This window comes from Bufo gargarizans, chromosome 2, assembly GCF_014858855.1.
Source record: "Bufo gargarizans isolate SCDJY-AF-19 chromosome 2, ASM1485885v1, whole genome shotgun sequence".
Lineage (NCBI taxonomy): Eukaryota > Metazoa > Chordata > Amphibia > Anura > Bufonidae > Bufo > Bufo gargarizans.
Window position 1 is genome coordinate 27,869,516 of NC_058081.1, and position 18,638 is coordinate 27,888,153.

The 18,638-nt window shown below is 48.0% G+C and overlaps 1 protein-coding gene across 2 annotated transcripts in view; it reads right to left on the reverse strand.

Annotated features, from left to right (window-relative positions):
• The window catches only part of LOC122929259 (chromaffin granule amine transporter-like), a 325,489-nt gene that overhangs the window by 118,307 nt on the left and 188,544 nt on the right, over positions 1-18,638 (reverse strand). For both annotated transcript variants that reach the window (XM_044282775.1, XM_044282776.1), the window contains one exon: positions 17,260-17,343. In XM_044282775.1, coding sequence (XP_044138710.1) covers positions 17,260-17,343 — 84 coding nt within the window. The remainder of the gene's footprint in view (positions 1-17,259; positions 17,344-18,638) is intronic.

Consider the following 18,638-nt stretch of genomic DNA (forward strand, 5'->3'; position numbering starts at 1 on the left):
CCTTACAGGAGACGCTGAGAGCTGTAGTCCAAGTGGATCCTAAAGAAGCTGAGGACCAGGACCGGACTCTTAGAGAGCAATTCATTGCAGGCATAAGTACTGAACATTTAAAGGGCCAGCTGCGGATGTTGTCAGCTCAACACCCTCACTGTACATTCTTGGATTTTAAAGAGTTGGCCATCAGCATACTGGGCCAGAACCCTGCTCCAGGGCCAGCAACCTTCCCTGAACCCCAGGCTTGTCAGCCAAAGACTATTAATGTGGGGTCCGCAGGAGCCAGTCAAGCCACCCAAGCTCCAGTCACGGATGTAGTGGCAGCATTAATGGAGCAAGTGAACTATCTTACTCTGAGTCTAGAGAAGGTGTGCAAGAAGATAGAGGCGTGGGAGAGACCATTGTTACTAGAAGATAAGGATCCCCTTCCTCCCAGGCTCCCACCTGCATATGGAGATGTGTATCCAAAAGAGCCTGATGGGCGACTGAAGTACCGGCCCAGAAGTAGAAAACAGCCTGTCTGCCAGCATTGCAAGAAGTATGGACATACTGAATCAATGTGCTGGCAGTTAAACGACTAACCCCTGAGGCAGAGGACCGCCCCTCGGGAGGTAGAACAGAAGGTCCAAAGGATCCAAACTGGATGCCTAAGTATGTCGGGTCCCGTCCGAAAATTAATATATGCATCAACGGGATACCCTTTGAAGCCCTGTTGGACACCGGGTCACAGGTCACCACCATTCAACGGCCTGCCTTTGACAAGTTCTGGGATCCAAGTCTCCTCACCCAGCCACCAGAGTCCTGGCTAGATATTATCGCTAGCAACGGTAAGCCAGTGAAAGTGCATGGGTATTGGGAACCTACTCTTCAGGTGGGAGAAGCCACCCTGCCACAGCAAGGCGTGATTGTGGTACAAGCCAGAGGTAAAGGAGGACACCCCGTGATCTTAGGGACTAATGTTCTTAAAAATTGTTACTCCGAAGTGCTTGAAGCATTGAACCAAACCATATCATCCGCCTCACCTGCTTCCAGAAGAGTTATTCAGAAAACTATTAGCGTGCTGTGCGCTCAACAAAGGTTCGCCAACAAGAAAGGAGAAATTTGCACTGTCCGGATCCGGGATAACCAGCCGGTGGTTTTGCCTCCAAATTCCCAGATCATCCTGTGGTGCCGTGCTGTATTAGGGATCCAGGGCCAGGACTATCAAGCCCGAGTGGAACCTATTCCTATTAAGGATCATCCTTTCGTACGGACAGCCAAGAGCATGGTGACCGTGTCCCAAGGTAAAGTGCCTGTTCGTTTAATCAACTTTGGTGATCATCCTGTTACCCTCTTTAAACATTGCCCCGTTGCTCAGCTTTTACAGGTGTCTTTCCAGGATGTGATCCGTCTGCCTGCAGCGGAGGCATTCCAGACCGCGCAGAACAGCAGCACCCCTACGGCATCCTGGTGGGAAGAACTACATGTGGGGAACGAATCCACCCCAAAGGAGCAAATAGAGGGGGTCCTGAAGCTGGTGAAGGAGCACCACCAGGCTTCAGCAAACACTCTACAGACTATGGAGAGGTCAGTGTGATCAAACATACCATACCCACTGGCTCTCACCCTCCTATTAAGGAGAGGCACAGACCCATACCACCTACTACCTATCAGTCTGTGAAAGAGATGATACAAGAGATGAAAGACTCTAACATAATCCGGGACAGCCATAGTCCCTGGGCTGCGCCCCTAGTAATTGTTCGAAAAAAAGATGGCGGCATAAGGTTCTGCGAGGATTACAGGAAAATTAATCAAATCACCCACAAGGATGCATATCCATTGCCACGCATCGAGGAGTCCTTGACTGCCCTGGGGTCATCAGCCTATTTCTCCACCTTGGACTTAACCAGCGGGTACTGGCAAGTACCCATGGCCCCAGAAGATCGAGAAAAGACCGCTTTTACTACACCTATGGGCCTGTTTGAATTTAATTATATGCCGTTTGGACTGTGTAATGCTCCAGGAACGTTCCAGAGGCTGATGGAACGTTGTTTAGGCCATAGGAATTTTGAGACGGTGCTATTATACCTGGATGACGTCATTATATACTCCAAGACGTATGAGGACCATCTAAAGCACCTGGGTGAGGTGTTTCAAGTTCTTTCTAAATATGGCCTCAAAATCAAGCAATCCAAGTGCCACCTGCTGAAACCAGCCGTCAGATATCTCGGGCACATTGTCAGTGCCGAAGGAGTACAGCCTGACCCTGACAAACTTGCTGCTGTCCGTAACTGGCCTACTCCTACGACCGTGAAAGAGGTGAGAAGCTTTCTCAGTTTTGCAGGGTACTATAGGCGATTCATCCCGCATTTCGCACAAATTGCGGATCCCATCCAGGAACTCTTGAGGGGGCATCCAAAAAAGAGCCCAAAGACTCCTATTCCTGTTGAATGGAATGAAGAGCGGGGAATTGCCTTCCAACTCCTAAAGCAGAAGTTGACTGAACCCCCTGTTCTGGGTTACCCAGACTATCAGAAGCCATTCCACCTCTACACAGATGCCAGTAAAAGAGGCCTGGGGGCCGTGTTGGCTCAAGTGCAAGATAACAAAGAAAGGGTGATTGCCTATGCCAGCAGATCCCTGAAGGGAGCTGAGAAGAACGACCAGAATTACAGTTCTTTCAAGCTGGAGTTTCTTGCCTTAGTGTGGGCTGTGACCGAAAAGTTTAAAGACTATCTCGCTGCCACACCGTTTGTTGCCTTCACAGATAATAATCCCCTGGCACATCTGAATACAGCCAAATTAGGGGCACTGGAGCAAAGGTGGGCCTCCCGCCTGGCCAACTATGATTTTACCGTGAAGTACCGGGCAGGCCGCTCCAATGAGAATGCTGATGCTCTGTCACGACTCCCCACTACAGAAGCCCCAGATGAACCGAAGGATGCCTGGGAAGAGGTGGAGATGCCAGCGTTTTATAACAAATTTACCCAGCAGGATAACATACGTACTGAAGTTTCCCCTGCTGCTGATCCTTCCTCATCAGATGGTCCTGAGTCCAGAGGCGATCAAGAAAGATGGATTAAGCTCCAGTCCGAAAGTAGAGTCCTCGGTGAACTGCTCGACTTCCTTACCAGTGGAAAAGTCCCTGAGAGGATCCGCAGGAAGAGTGCAGACCCAGAGCTAGTGAGACTGTGGAGACATCGCCATCAACTATTCCTTCAAAAGGGCCTGTTGCTCAGAAGGAGTCTGGATCCAGTGTCCTATGATAGAGTGTATCAAATTCTCCTGCCACGTCGGGATGCCAGCCTGGTGCTGGATATGTATCACAACCAGTCCGGACACTTCGGTGTGCAAAAGACTGAGGCCACCATTCGCAGAAGATTCTATTGGATCGGGATGAGAGAAGATATCGAGAAATGGTGCCGAGAATGCACTGCCTGTGCTGTGGGGCGAACTGAACGCCATGACCAGAGGGCGCCTCTCCATCCCATCGTAAGTAAGGCTCCTTTAGAACTTGTTGCCATTGATCATGTAAAGTTAGAGCCGAGTCGCTCAGGGTATACATATGCCATGACTATAATTGATCATTTCACTAAGTTTGTCGTAGCAGTGCCTGTGAAAGACCTGACAGCAAAGACCACAGCGGAGGCGTTCTGGAAGCATTTCCTGCTGCCCTACGGTTGCCCAGAAAGGATCCTCACTGATCAAGGGTCCGCATTTGAGTCACAGCTGTTCCATGAGATGTGCCTGCTACACAACTGCCAGAAGGTCCGGACCACCGCCTATCATCCGCAAGGTAACGGACTCTGTGAGAAAATGAATAAGACTCTCATTGAAATGCTGAGAGCAGTACCCCCTGAGACGAGGGGAGATTGGCCTACTTTGTTGCCGCAGCTTATGTACACTTACAATAACACCATCCACTGTTCCACCGGTTATACCCCGTTCTATTTGATGTTCGGCCGACAAGGGAGATTGCCTGCGGACCACTCCCTAGGGGTACAAGTGCCGGATGAGATCAACCCACTGCCCAAGACTGACTGGGTAGTGGAGCACCAAAGGCGTCTTCTTAATGCTAAGGAGATTGTCCAGGAACGGATGGAGATTGTCCGAGAAAGGCAGCAGAAAGACTTTGACCAGACTGCCCATGCGGGACCCCTGGCTCTGGGAGACAAGGTATGGTTGAAAAACAACCACCGGACCAGCAAGTTGGACAGCAAATGGAAAAGGATTCCCTATCTTATCACTGCCATACCTAATGCTGCAGGCCCACATTTACCAGATCTCCAGGGAAGGAAAAGGTCCCCAAGTTGTTCACAGGAACCGCCTCAAGCCCTGTATAGAAGGAGAACCAGCGGCGGAGGAGATGGAACCTGAGCCTACTGAGGAAGAGTTGCCGGCTCCACCTATGGACCCCATGCAGGCTGTGGAAAACTTAATCCATGATAAAGAGCCGCTCCACTGGGCCCTCACGCCTTGGTTGAATCTATTGGTTCCTGCTCCTGTTCCCGTTAGCCCTCAGCCTCCTGAAGAAGCTCCAGAGGCAATGGGCTCCTCTGACATTCCTGAAGCCAGGCAGGAAGAATCCCTGCCAGTAAGGAGGTCTACCCGTTCTACCAGGGGGCATCGTCCTGTGAGGTTTGTGGACTATGTTATGGGACCAGGTAGCCCCTCACGGGAAACCCCTGTTTAACCGTTGCAAGCCTGGGTACGGACTCATGTTGTTCTTTGAGCCTCCAAGGACTTCTGTTTATCTACATTTTATATGGACTATCCTGGGTTATTGATACGCTGTGCCAGGTCAGCGCCCCTGTTCCCTCACCTTATCCTGAGAGAAGAGAACAACGCCCCTTGTCATCACTCCTTTCAGTGCATTTAATAACTGTTACATTGTTAATGTGGTGAATATTGCATATGTATGTTCTCTGCTATCTTTCAGGTTGCCGTTCCAGATGGGCGGACCCTCCATGTTGCGCCGAGGACGGGCAACGTTATAGCGTGGGGGTATGTAGTGTCCCACTAGGTAAAGGTGGGCACTGCACAGGTTAATGTGTATTCATTGCATTTTATGTCATGTGCATGTTTTCCCCTGTATTATCTGGGTGTCAGGCCTGTCAGGGTGTAGTTTAGCCTCCCAGACGTTAGAGGGAGCTGGAGAGCCCTAGTTACATATAGGAAGGCCCAGACAGGGAAGTGGTAGTTCATTCCAGGGGACTAGAGGAGTCAGCTCGTCCACCTGAAGCTCCTGAGGCTAGGATCAGCTCAGTAGAGACACCCCAGTTGAAGGATCCAACCTCCTGGGAGAAACTTACAGTTATCTACCTGATAAGAGGAGGCGTCCCAGGGTAAGTGAAGTGACCCTGATAGGCAGAAGATCTTAGGAATCATAGCAAGCAGTATAATACCTGAGGAAGGAGGTAACCAAGGATATAAGCCACCCTTTTAGGCATCCGGGCCTTGGGAGTTATCAAGCCAGAGTGGGAGTTCTATAAAGGACAGTGTACAGTGATTCTAGGAAAAGTACAACCTGCTGCTGAGTGCTTGTGGAATTTACCCTCAGTGTAACTTGCGTGACTATTGCCTGCCGTACTTGTGAATAAGCCCCTTTTGTGGAACTGTAATACAGAGACTATATTACTCCCTGCTGTACAAAGTTGGATTGTTCAGTAAAGTTTACGTTTGGTTCACTGCATACTTGTGTACCTTCGTCATTCCAACCACCAACCGGCGTGCCACCGTCCAAAGGCACTGGCGTCACGAATACTACAGGGACCTTGCCCCAGGCACACGAAATACCTGTAACATCCAGGGCACCTCAACTACCATCAGGCCTGGTCCCTATCTACAGAGCGTGCCCCAGAGGAACTGTGTCTACCTCTCCTTCACTGCCACGCGCCTGCCCAGGGTTCTTCAAATATAGTGAGTACCCTCGATTGCCCATAACTGTGACCTCACTTCGTCATACCCTGCAGGTCTGGCGTGTTGCAGAAGCAACGCTCTACCCTACATCTGTGGGGGACTGGAGGTTATCCTTTGAGGAGGACCTGGAGGAGGTGGATAAGCGTATGTACTAACAAAACCTGGAGGTGTCAATAGGACCTGGCCTCGTGGCTGTGGTGCGGCACGGCCCCAGTGGGCCATCAAAGACAAGTACTGTCCCTGGCCATAACAGCTGCTCCACATCTCCATGGTGGCATCAGGGGCAGATTGGGAACTTAAAGTGGCCCTGGAAAAAAAAGGAACAAAGTGGCCCCATGTTGTAAGCAGGAGTAAATTGATAGAAGACAGAGCAACACAAGTAGGCAGGGACAACAGAAGTAGACAGGGCCTGCAATACCATTTTGAAGCACAAAGTACCACCACAACAGATTCGAATACTACAGTGCAGCACAAAATACTGCCGTCCTTTCCACAGTATTCAGCTGTATCATGGTCCTTAGGATAGTAACACAGTTGAGTTCAGGAGGGCAACTGCGGCCATTGAGCATCCGATGATTATGTACCTGATCTGCGGCCATCAGGAGAGCTTGGGTGGCTGGATTGTTAATCTGAAGCATGTCAATTTATACCTAGGATGGCATTCTACAGCTAATCAGTCACGGGTGAACCTACCTTTTATCAATTTTATAAGGACTAGAAAGACAATTTTAAACTACTAGTGAACAAAGGTGCTCCTAGCCTTTCTGCTGTGTGAGGCGAAAACTGAAACGCCACCCCCCCCCCCCCTCTCATGCCAAATCCTCAACTTAACCTCTTCCTTCCAGTCCTAATGTTAAAGACATACTTGGAAAACATTACATAGAGTGGCAGTTCTACAAAACATACAAGGTAATACAACACCACATACAGGCCGTCGCAGACCAAGCGACTGCCTTAGGGCGCAGAGACGAGTCGTTTTTATATTTTTAAATACCCCGTATTTTTCACCCCATAAGATGCATTCCCCCCCAAAAAAAATGCCTACGTCTTATGGGGCGAACACTAATGAAGCGCTTCCATTAGTATCGGAGGAACAGGAAACGGTGAAGGATCTGTACTCACCGCTTCCTGCTGACATGGGGGAGCATGATGGCTGAGATGGGGGCATGATGGCTGACATGGGGACATCATGGCTGACAAGGGGGCATTGTGGCTGACAATGGGGGCTGATGGTTGACATGGGGGGCTGATGGCTGACATTGGGGGCATGATGGCTGACATGGGGGCATGATGGCTGACATGGGGGCATGATGGCTGACATGGGGGCATGATGGCTGACAATGGGGGCTGATGGCTGACAATGGGGGCTGATGGCTGACATGGCAGGCTGATGGATGGGGGCTGATGGCTGACATGTGAGGCATGATGGCTGATGTGGGGCATATGGCTGACATGGGGTCTAATCTGAGGCATTGGGGGTCTGATCTGAGGTCTGATTAACATTGGGGGTCTGATTCTGGCTGTGAGCTGAGGTCTGATTAACATTGTGGGTCTGATTGCTGGTCTGACCTGAGGTGTAATAGAAAATATTTTTTCTTATTATCCTCCTCTAAAACCTTAGAGGGCGAAAAATACCGTCATCAAACCAGTGATTGTCTGAAGCAGAGAGAAGATACCAGGACCACACAGAGGAGAAGCCAGCTGCTGCAGATGGGACCAGGGCCAGGTGAGCTGCGAGGGGGGGCGCTAAAATGTAGCTTCGCTTGTGTTGGCAAAAATCCTTGCACCGGCCCTGACCACATACCTATTATATCCAGTGATGTCTCCATAACATGTGCCAGTACAAAAAATGGCCCCTTATGATGTTTGCCAGTAAAATAATTCCTCCTTACAATGTGTGCCAGTACGACAATGCTCCCTTATAGTGTGTGCCAGTACAAAAACGACCCCCTTTTAATGCCCACAGTAGAACGAATTTCCCCATAGTAGATCCCTTAGAATATGTGCCAGTATAAAAATACCCCCTTATAATGTATGCCAGTACAACAATGCTCCTTTATAACGTGTGTCAGTACAAAAAAGTTACCCCATTTTTGTGCCCTGGTAGAATGAATGTCCCCCTAGTGGCCCCCTTATAATGTGTGCTAGTACAAAAACACCCCTGTTTAGAGCCCCCAATGTCACCATAGTGCTTTCCCCCAGTTACAAAATATTAATGCCACATTGTGACCAAACAGCCTACTGCCAAATAAAAATACACTTTAAATACTTACCTCTATTCTGCTGTCAGCAATGTGGTGCAGGACACAGTCATAGACCTCTTCTTGTCTGTGCCCTGAGCTGTATGCAGAGCGATGATGATGGCACTGGCCTCTGATAGGCTATAGGCATTAGAACTAAAGCCTATTAGAGGAAATGGTGGGGCATGGAGAGATCACTCCCACTTGTCCCTACCTGGCGCCACCTGAGCCAAATCACCTCACCTCGCCTCATTGGCGGTGCACCCCTGCTAGTAAAGACCTGGAATTTGAAGACCATTTTAACAAATTTTTAGGGGCCAAAAAAGAAATTTTAAACAGTTTTTAGAAAAAAAAACAACAATTTGTCCAAACAATGGATAAATGGAAATAAAACAACTTTACTGGCGCTCTTATTTAAAAATGTTTTGAGTATGCTGCAAGGAAGGTCAGTGGTGCAATGACAAAGTAAAGAAGTAAAAGAAGAATTCCTGTTCTTACTCTCTGACTGCACTTAAGTACCAATGACTAGAAGCGGGGTTCTACCATGTCTGCTGTCCTCTAAGTAGTATCTATATGTGACACCGTCACACCTACCTGTACTTGTAGAGGAGGGTCTCCAATGTTGATGTGTAGTGGTGAATACATGATATTTGTCCCGATTAGTGTTAAGCGAAGTGGGCTTCGGATGCTTCATCTGAATTTGCTTCGTTCAAAACTTCGTTATAATACTCTATGGAGATTCGTCTCCATACAATATTAGAATTTATGGGCTCCTATGAGCCTTAGTAAGTTATTCAGCTTCAGTTATTTGGCTTCGGTTCCGACTAGTACCTCAGAACCGAAGCAGAGTTTGTTCCCAAGTTTTAAAGTGGTTTTCCACTTTAAAAATCAACTACCGAAGTTATTCAACAAAGTCACGCGCGACTTTGATAATTACTAACTAACTTTGGCTCATTGGAGCCCTTACATTCTAATACTGTACGGAGACGGATCTCCGTGCAGTTTTATTCTGAATTTTTAAACGAAGCGACTTCGGATGAAGCATCCAAAGCTTGCTTTGCTCTATACCAGAACAGATCCTCCAGTCCGGTGGAAGCAGTCAGTCTGTGTACTTGGAAAACGTGCCCCGGCCGGCAGCACATTTCCTATTCAAAAAAGCTTGCACTCCAAATCAGAGCGCCGGTGATATCACGCTAGCTAACAACTACTGGAGCTGTTGTGGGTCGCCTTTCTTCCTAAGTGATATGGGTTCTCTTGCCTGTGCTTCTCCTTAAAGGGAACCTGTCACCAGTTTTATGGTGTCCTAACTAAGGGCAACATAAATAAGTGACTGATTCTCTTAGCAAAATGCTGGGTCACTTTCTTTAATTGACCCAGTCAATCTGCCAACATCTTGTATTGAAAAGCTCCAGCTGATAATGATGAGTCCTGAATATTCATGAGCTCCTGACTCTCCCCGCCCACCGGCTGCTGAATTAGCAGCAGGTGGGCAGGGGAGTGGCTATAGCTCTGAATTAAATATACGCTGGACTCAAGGGGCCAGATGTATCATTAGCTCAAGTCAGAATAATGGAGTGAAAAAGTCGCACATTTTTGCGCAATCACTAAAACTGCGCAAAAATTTGCGACTTTTTTCAGCTCTGCACTATGCTCGCCAGTTTTCTAAAAGTGGGCGTGTTTTATTATATAAATTAATCTCTAGACAGATTTACTATTGATTCTATTTAAAAAGTGGCAAAAAAGTCTCAAAAAATTGCGCAATTTCACTCCAGTGAGGACCATGCTTATCTTATGAGACTTTTTAATAGAACATGTGACTTTTTCGTAAAGACGTGCGACTTTTTCGTAAAGACGTGCGACTTATGTAAAGCTGCTTACTGACGGATAAACTGCTACCGTCAAACCATATCAGTCTTAAAGGGCCGTTCATAAATCTGACTTGGCTTAAACTGACTTTAGCCATATGTGAAAGTGGAGTGAGCTGTCAGAGTCATGATAAATCTGGCCCAATGACATCACGCCGGACTCAAATCAGCTCATAAGCATGCAGCATGCAGCATCTTTGTGTATATATTATGAGGTAACCATCTGTCACACCAGTAAGTTAATACATCTAAGGTACTTTTTAGTAGTTAATGATTGTATATAATTAGTTATATTTAGAGTTAAGCGGACACCTGGATGTTCGGGTTCGAGAAGTTCGGCCGAACTTCATGGAAATGTTCGGGTTCGGAATCCGAACCCGACCCGAACTTCGTCCCGAACCCGAACCCCATTGAAGTCAATAGGGACCCGAACTTTTCGGCACTAAAAAGGCTGTAAAACAGCCCAGGAAAGAGCTAGAAGACTGCAAAAGGCAGCAACGTGTAGGTAAATCCCCTGCAAACAAATGTGGATAGGGAAATGAATAAAAATAAAAATAAAATAAAAATAAAATAAATAAAAATAACCAATATCAATTGGAGAGAGGTCCCATAGCAGAGAATCAGGCTTCACGTCACCCACCACTGTAACAGTCCATTGTCATATATTTAGGCCCAGGCACCACGCCAGAGGAGAGAGGTCCCGTAACAGAGAATCTGGCTTCATGTCAGCAGAGAATCAGTCTGCATGTCACAGCAGAGAATCGGGCTTCACGTCACCCAACATTGGAACAGTCCATTGGCATATATTTAGGCCCAGGCACCCAGGCAGAGGAGAGAGGTCCCGTAACAGAGAATCTGGCTTCATGTCAGCAGAGAATCAGTCTGCATGTCATAGCAGAGAATCAGGCTTCACGTCACCCACCACTGCAACAGTCCATTGTCATATATTTAGGCCCAGGCACGCAGCCAGAGGAGAGAGGTCCCGTAACAGAGAATCTGGCTTCATGTCAGCAGAGAATCAGTCTGCATGTCATAGCAGAGAATCAGGCTTCACGTCACCTACCACTGCAACAGTCCATTGTCATATATTTAGGCCCAGGCACCCAGCCAGAGGAAAGAGGTCCCGTAACAGAGAATCTGGCTTCATGTCAGCAGAGAATCAGTCTGCATGTCATAGCAGAGAATCAGGCTTCACGTCAGCCACCACTGTAACAGTATATTGTCAGATATTTAGGCCCAGGCACCCAGCCAGAGGAGAGAGGTCCCGTAACAGAGAATCTGGCTTAATGTCAGCAGAGAATCAGTCTGCATGTCATAGCAGAGAATCAGGCTTCACGTCACCCACCACTGCAACAGTCCATTGTCATATATTTAGGCCCAGGCACCCAGCCAGAGGAGAGAGGTCCCGTAACAGAGAATCTGGCTTCATGTCAGCAGAGAATCAGTTTGCATGTCATAGCAGAGAATCAGGCTTCACGTCAGCCACCACTGCAACAGTCCATTGTCATATATTTAGGCCCAGGCACCCAGCCAGAGGAAAGAGGTCCCGTAACAGAGAATCTGGCTTCATGTCAGCAGAGAATCAGTCTGCATGTCATAGCAGAGAATCAGGCTTCACGTCACCCAACATTGGAACAGTCCATTGGCATATATTTAGGCCTCGGCACCCAGACAGAGGAGATGTTCATTCAACTTTGGGTTGCCCCCCAATATAATGGTAAAATGAAAATAAAAAGAGGATTGAATTAGGAGTGCCCTGAAGTACAATAATATATGGTTAAGGGGAGGTAGTTAATGTCTAATCTGTACAAGGGATGGACAGGTCCTGTGGGATCCATGCCTGGTTCATTTTTATGAACGTCAGCTTGTCCACATTGGCTGTAGACAGGCGGCTGCGTTTGTCTGTAATGACGCCTCCTGCCGTGCTGAATACACGTTCAGACAAAACGCTGGCCGCCGGGCAGGCCAGCACCTCCAAGGCATAAAAGGCTAGCTCTGGCCACATGGACAATTTAGAGACCCAGAAGTTGAATGGGGCCGAACCATCAGTCAGTACGTGGAGGGGTGTGCACACGTACTGTTCCACCATGTTAGTGAAATGTTGCCTCCTGCTAACACGTTGCGTATCAGGTGGTGGTGCAGTTAGCTGTGGCGTGTTGACAAAACTTTTCCACATCTCTGCCATGCTAACCCTGCCCTCAGAGGAGCTGGCCGTGACACAGCTGCCTTGGCGACCTCTTGCTCCTCCTCTGCCTTGCCCTTGGGCTTCCACTTGTTCCCCTGTGACATTTGGGAATGCTCTCAGTAGCGCGTCTACCAACGTGCGCTTGTACTCGCGCATCTTCCTATCACGCTCCAGTGCAGGAAGTAAGGTGGGCACATTGTCTTTGTAGCGTGGATCCAGCAGGGTGGCAACCCAGTAGTCCGCACACGTTAAAATGTGGGCAACTCTGCTGTCGTTGCGCAGGCACTGCAGCATGTAGTCGCTCATGTGTGCCAGGCTGCCCAGAGGTAAGGACAAGCTGTCCTCTGTGGGAGGCGTATCGTCATCGTCCTGCCTTTCCCCCCAGCCACGCACCAGTGATGGGCCCGAGCTCCGTTGGGTGCCACCCCGCTGTGACCATGCTTCATCCTCCTCCTCCTTCACCTCCTCCTCCTCCTCGTCCTCCTGGTCCTCCAGTAGTGGCTCTGGCTGGCCACATTTGTACCTGGCCTCTGCTGTTGCAAAAAAACTCCCTCTGAGTCACTTCGAAGAGACTGGCCTGAAAGTGCTAAAAATGACGCCTCTTCCTCCTCCTGGGCCACCTTCTCTTCCATCATCGCCCTAAGTGTTTTCTCAAGGAGACATAGAAGTGGTATTGTAACGCTGATAACGGCGTCATCGCCACTGGCCATGTTGGTGGAGTACTCGCAACAGCGCAACAGGGCACACAGGTCTCGCATGGAGGCCCAGTCATTGGTGGTGAAGTGGTGCTGTTCCGTAGTGCGACTGACCCGTGCGTGCTGCAGCTGAAACTCCACTATGGCCTGCTGCTGCTCGCACAGTCTGTCCAGCATGTGCAAGGTGGAGTTCCACCTGGTGGGCACGTCGCATATGAGGCGGTGAGCGGGAAGGCCGAAGTTACGCTGTAGCGCAGACAGGCGAGCAGCGGCAGGATGTGAACGCCGGAAGCGCGAACAGACGGCCCGCACTTTATGCAGCAGCTCTGACATGTCGGGGTAGTTGTGAATGAACTTCTGCACCACCAAATTCAGCACATGCGCCAAGCAAGGGATGTGCGTCAAACCGGCTAGTCCCAGAGCTGCAACGAGATTTCGCCCATTATCGCACACCACCAGGCCGGGCTTGAGGCTCACCGGCAGCAACCACTCGTCGGTCTGTTGTTCTATACCCCGCCACAACTCCTGTGCGGTGTGGGGCCTGTCCCCCAAACATATGAGTTTCAGAATGGCCTGCTGACGTTTACCCCGGGCTGTGCTGAAGTTGGTGGTGAAGGTGTGTGGCTGACTGGATGAGCAAGTGGAAGAAGAGGAGGAGGAAGCTGAGTAGGAGGAGGTGGCAGCAGGAGGCAAAGAATGTTGCCCTGCGATCCTTGGCGGCGGAAGGACGTGCGCCAAACAGCTCTCCGCCTGGGGCCCAGCTGCCACTACATTTACCCAGTGTGCAGTTAGGGAGATATAGCGTCCCTGGCCGTGCTTACTGGTCCACGTATCTGTGGTTAGGTGGACCTTGCCACAGATGGCGTTGCGCAGTGCACACTTGATTTTATCGGATAATTGGTTGTGCAGGGAAGGCACGGCTCTCTTGGAGAAGTAGTGCCGGCTAGGAACAACATACTGTGGGACAGCAAGCGACATGAGCTGTTTGAAGCTGTCTGTGTCCACCAGCCTAAATGACAGCATTTCATAGGCCAGTAGTTTAGAAATGCTGGCATTCAGGGCCAGGGATCGAGGGTGGCTAGGTGGGAATTTACGCTTTCTCTCAAATGTTTGTGAGATGGAGAGCTGAACGCTGGCGTGTGACATGGTTGAGATGCTTGGTGACGGAGGTGGTGGTGTTAGTGGTACATCCCCTGTTTGCTGGGTGGCAGATGCCAACGTTCCTCCAGAGGCGGAGGAAGAGGCCGAGGCGGCAGCAGCAGAAGAGGCCGAGGCGGCAGCAGCAGAAGAGGCCGAGGCGACAGCAGCAGAAGAGGTAGCAGGGGGAGCCTGAGTGACTTCTTTGTTTTTAAGGTGTTTACTCCACTGCAGTTCATGCTTTGCAGGCAGGTGCCTGGTCATGCAGTTTGTGCTAAGGTTCAGAACGTTAATGCCTCGCTTTAGGCTCTGATGGCACAGCGTGCAAACCACTCGGGTCTTGTCGTCAGCACATTGTTTGAAGAAGTGCCATGCCAGGGAACTCCTTGGGGTGCTCGGTCCCAGATGGCGGCGGTCAGTAGTAGGCGGAGTCTCTTGGCGGCGGGTGTTCTGCTTTTGCCCACTGCTCCCTCTTTTGCTACGCTGTTGGCTCGGTCTCACCACTGCCTCTTCCTCTGAACTGTGAAAGTCAGTGGCACGACCTTCATTCCATGTGGGGTCTAGGACCTCATCGTCCCCTGCATCGTCTTCCACCCAGTCTTGATCCCTGACCTCCTGTTCAGTCTGCACACTGCAGAAAGACGCAGCAGTTGGCACCTGTGTTTCGTCATCATCAGAGATATGCTGTGGTGGTATTCCCATGTCCTCATCATCAGGAAACATTAGTGGTTGTGCGTCAGTGTTTTCTATGTCTTCAACCGCTGGGGAAGGGCTGGGTGGATGCCCTTGGGAAACCCTGCCAGCGGAGTCTTCAAACAGCATAAGAGACTGCTGCATAACTTGAGGCTCAGACAGTTTCCCTGGTATGCATGGGGTTGATGTGACAGACTGATGGGCTTGGTTTTCAGGCGCCATCTGTGCCCTTTCTGCAGAAGACTGGGTGGGAGATAATGTGAACGTGCTGGATCCACTGTCGGCCACCCAATTGACTAATGCCTGTACCTGCTCAGGCCTTACCATCCTTAGAACGGCATTGGGCCCCACCAAATATCGCTGTAAATTATGGTGGCTACTGGGACCTGAGGTAGTTGGTACACTAGGACGTGTGGCTGTGGCAGAACGGCGACGTCCTCTCCCAGCACCAGAGGGTCCACTAACACCACCACGACCATGTCCACGTCCGCGTCCCTTACTAGATGTTTTTCTCATTGTTATCGTTCACCACAACAACAAAAATATTATTTGACCCAATGTATTGAATTCTAATTTAGGCCTTTTCTTAAAGACAACTAACACTATCTTGCTATCTATTTAGGTACCGTATTACACTAATACAGGCACAGCAGTAACCACAGATTTAGCTGACTATAAATTTGAGGCCTAGTATTTAGGCGCTGGGTGACAGGTATAGGTTTACTGACAGAATTAGACTTGGAAATGCACAGTAGCGTGTGTGTGAAGTTATTCAGAATGACCCTATGTGCACGTTGAATCTTATATACCCTTTTAGGGATAAATTTAAAGTAGGCCTGATACAGCAGAAACCACTAAATTAGGAAATTGCTAAATTGGGAATTGTATTTCAACCCAGAACAAAAAATGTGCTTTGACGGACACTAAATAACTTGACCAGCCACAGCAGTAACGACAGATTTAGCTGGATATAAATTTGAGGCCTAGTACTTAGGCGCTGGGTGACAGGTATAGGTTTACTGACAGAATTAGACTTGGAAATGCACAGTAGCGTGTGTGTGAAGTTATTCAGAATGACCCTATGTGCACCTTGAATCTTATATACCCTTTTAGGGATAGATTTTAAATAGCTCTGATACAGCAGAAACCACTAAATTAGGAAATTGCTAAATTGGGAATTGTATTTCAACCCAGAACAAAAACTGTGCTTTGACGGACACTAAATAACTTGACCAGCCACAGCAGTAACGACCGATTTAGCTGGATATAAATTTGAGGCCTAGTATTTAGGCGCTGGGTGACAGGTATAGGTTTACTGACAGAATTAGACTTGGAAATGCACAGTAGAGTGTGTGTGAAGTTATTCAGAATGACCCTATGTGCACCTTGAATCTTATATACCCTTTTAGGGATAGATTTTAAATAGCTCTGATACAGCAGAAACCACTAAATTAGGAAATTGCTAAATTGGGAATTTTATTTCAACCCAGAACAAAAAATGTCCTTTGACGGACACTAAATAACTTGACCAGCCACAGCAGTAACGACAGATTTAGCTGGATATAAATTTGAGGCCTATTATTTAGGCGCTGGGTGACAGGTATACATTTACTGACAGAATTAGACTGGGATATGGCCAAAAAATAACCACACTATTGATGGTTAAATGCACTTGGTGTGACAGCTTGACCCTGATGTAGGATTTAGCCAAAAAACAACCACGCCATTGAGGGTTAAATGCACTTGGTGGCAGCTTGTGCTGGCACACCAGAAGACACAAAATGGCCGCCGATCACCCCAGAAAAAAGTGACTGAAAAACTCTCTGGGCAGCCTAAAAACAGTGAGCAATTCAATAGCAGCAGTTCAATCATCCACAGCTGCAGATCGATCTCTGAATGAAGTCTTTTGGAGGAGTTAATCACTGCCTAATCTCGCCCTAACGTCGCAGCTGCAACCTCTCCCTATGCTGATCAGAGTGACGGGCGGCGCTATGTGACTCCAGCTTAAATAGAGGCTGGGTCACATGGTGCTCTGGCTAATCACAGCCATGCCAATAGTAGGCATGGCTGTGACGGCCTCTTGGGGCAAGTAGTATGACGCTTGTTGATTGGCTGCTTTGCAGCCTTTCAAAAAGCTCCAAGAAAGCGACGAACACCGAATCCGAACCCGGACTTTTACGAAAATGTCCAGGTTCGGGTCCGTGTCACGGACACCCCAAAATTCGGTACGAACCCAAACTATACAGTTCGGGTTCGCTCATCCCTAGTTATATTATAATCAAATATCCACATGACAGGTTCCCTTTAAGAAGGAACCCTACTTAGGTGCAATCAGAGAATAAGCTCAGGAATTCTTCTTTTACAATGGATAAATGGATTTTCCCATGTGAGACTGTGATGTTGATTTATGTGTTGGAGAACCATCTTAGGAAAGGATAGTTCATCATTTACCCCCTGAATACTCCATACTGTAAAATACCTTGAGGAGCACAGTATAAAAGATATACTTTAGAATAGAGGTTATTAATCGCCAATAAAGACACAACGTTCACCTGCAACAGTGGATAATGAGGATCCAACTCCCTGAATCGATCGAGCAAAGAGCATCAGCCAATACGAGTCAGCGAAGGCAAAAACTGTCAGAAACAGAAGAGGAAACAGGTTACAGATATTCATGAATGGTAGATGAGATGAGTGCAGTTTCAGGTTATATAAGAAACATGGAATTTACAACAGTAAGAAGGACAAGCAGTAAGGTTATGCAAATCGGAAAGATGGCAGGTTTCGCTAAGATCTGCATTTTTAAGCACATGGTTCAAATCTGTGGTATGTGGAAGAGGAATAAAAGCCAGATTAAAAGCAAAGTCTTTTAGCTAAATGAAACCTCAAAAATGTTATCATAACGTTGGATGATTGTGCGATGCTTGCTGTTCATCGACCTGGCAGTTATCACCACTTGTCACAAAATAAGAGGAAAAGAATCTATGAATTGACAGACTTTGGTTGGCTGGTGTGTGTATGTATTATAGGGGTTCTGCAGCAGCTGAGGTGTGCATTATGAGGTTTCACAGCAGCTGAGGTGTGTGTACTATGAGGCTCTACAGCAGCTACAAAATCTGTAACAGGCCCTCAAGGTACTATTTTAATACTGGTGTTTTGTTATATGGCATAAAGGTCTTTGGGCCCACAGGCCCAGATGTGACTGCTACCTCTCAACCCCTTATGGCTACTCCACTGGTCAAAGAGACTGCAGTCATTGGGAAAAATTTTCATGGTAGAGAAATGGTGAAGAAAAGAAATAAATAAATGAATGACACCAGTCAGAAAATCACAAATTGTGACTGACTTGATAACATATCTTATTATTCTTGGTCTGCACCTTTTTACCCCTTAGTGACCACCAATATGCCTTTGTACTGCGGATTTCAGGGAAAATTTGATTCGCTATGAAGCCGAATTTCCAAGTGCTTTATGGTAACGAATCTATTATCCCTAAAATGGCGGTAAAAATTGGCGGTACTCACCATCAGCCATTTTGATTGAAGATCCAGTGCGAAATCTCGTGCACGGTGACATATGATGTCACCACCTGACCAGCGTGATGACGTCATCACGCAGCATGTGAGATTTTCCACTGGATCTTCAATCAAGATGGCTGCGACAGACTCTTCGTAAACAAATGGATAAGGTGAGTATTTTTAATTTTCTTTTTTTTAAACAGATTTACCCCTAACAGCCTTCAAAGGTCATCTCAGATGCTGTGATCAGTGATGAACATGAGATCTGAGGGATTCAATGACAGGGATGGCACCATTGCTGTTCCCTGGCATTGCGCCCGCTACTCACAAAGAAATGCGCTTTGTGACAAAATAATTTGTCACAAAGCCAATTTCTTTGTGAAATTCGGCAAAGCAGCTGAATTAAATTTTTT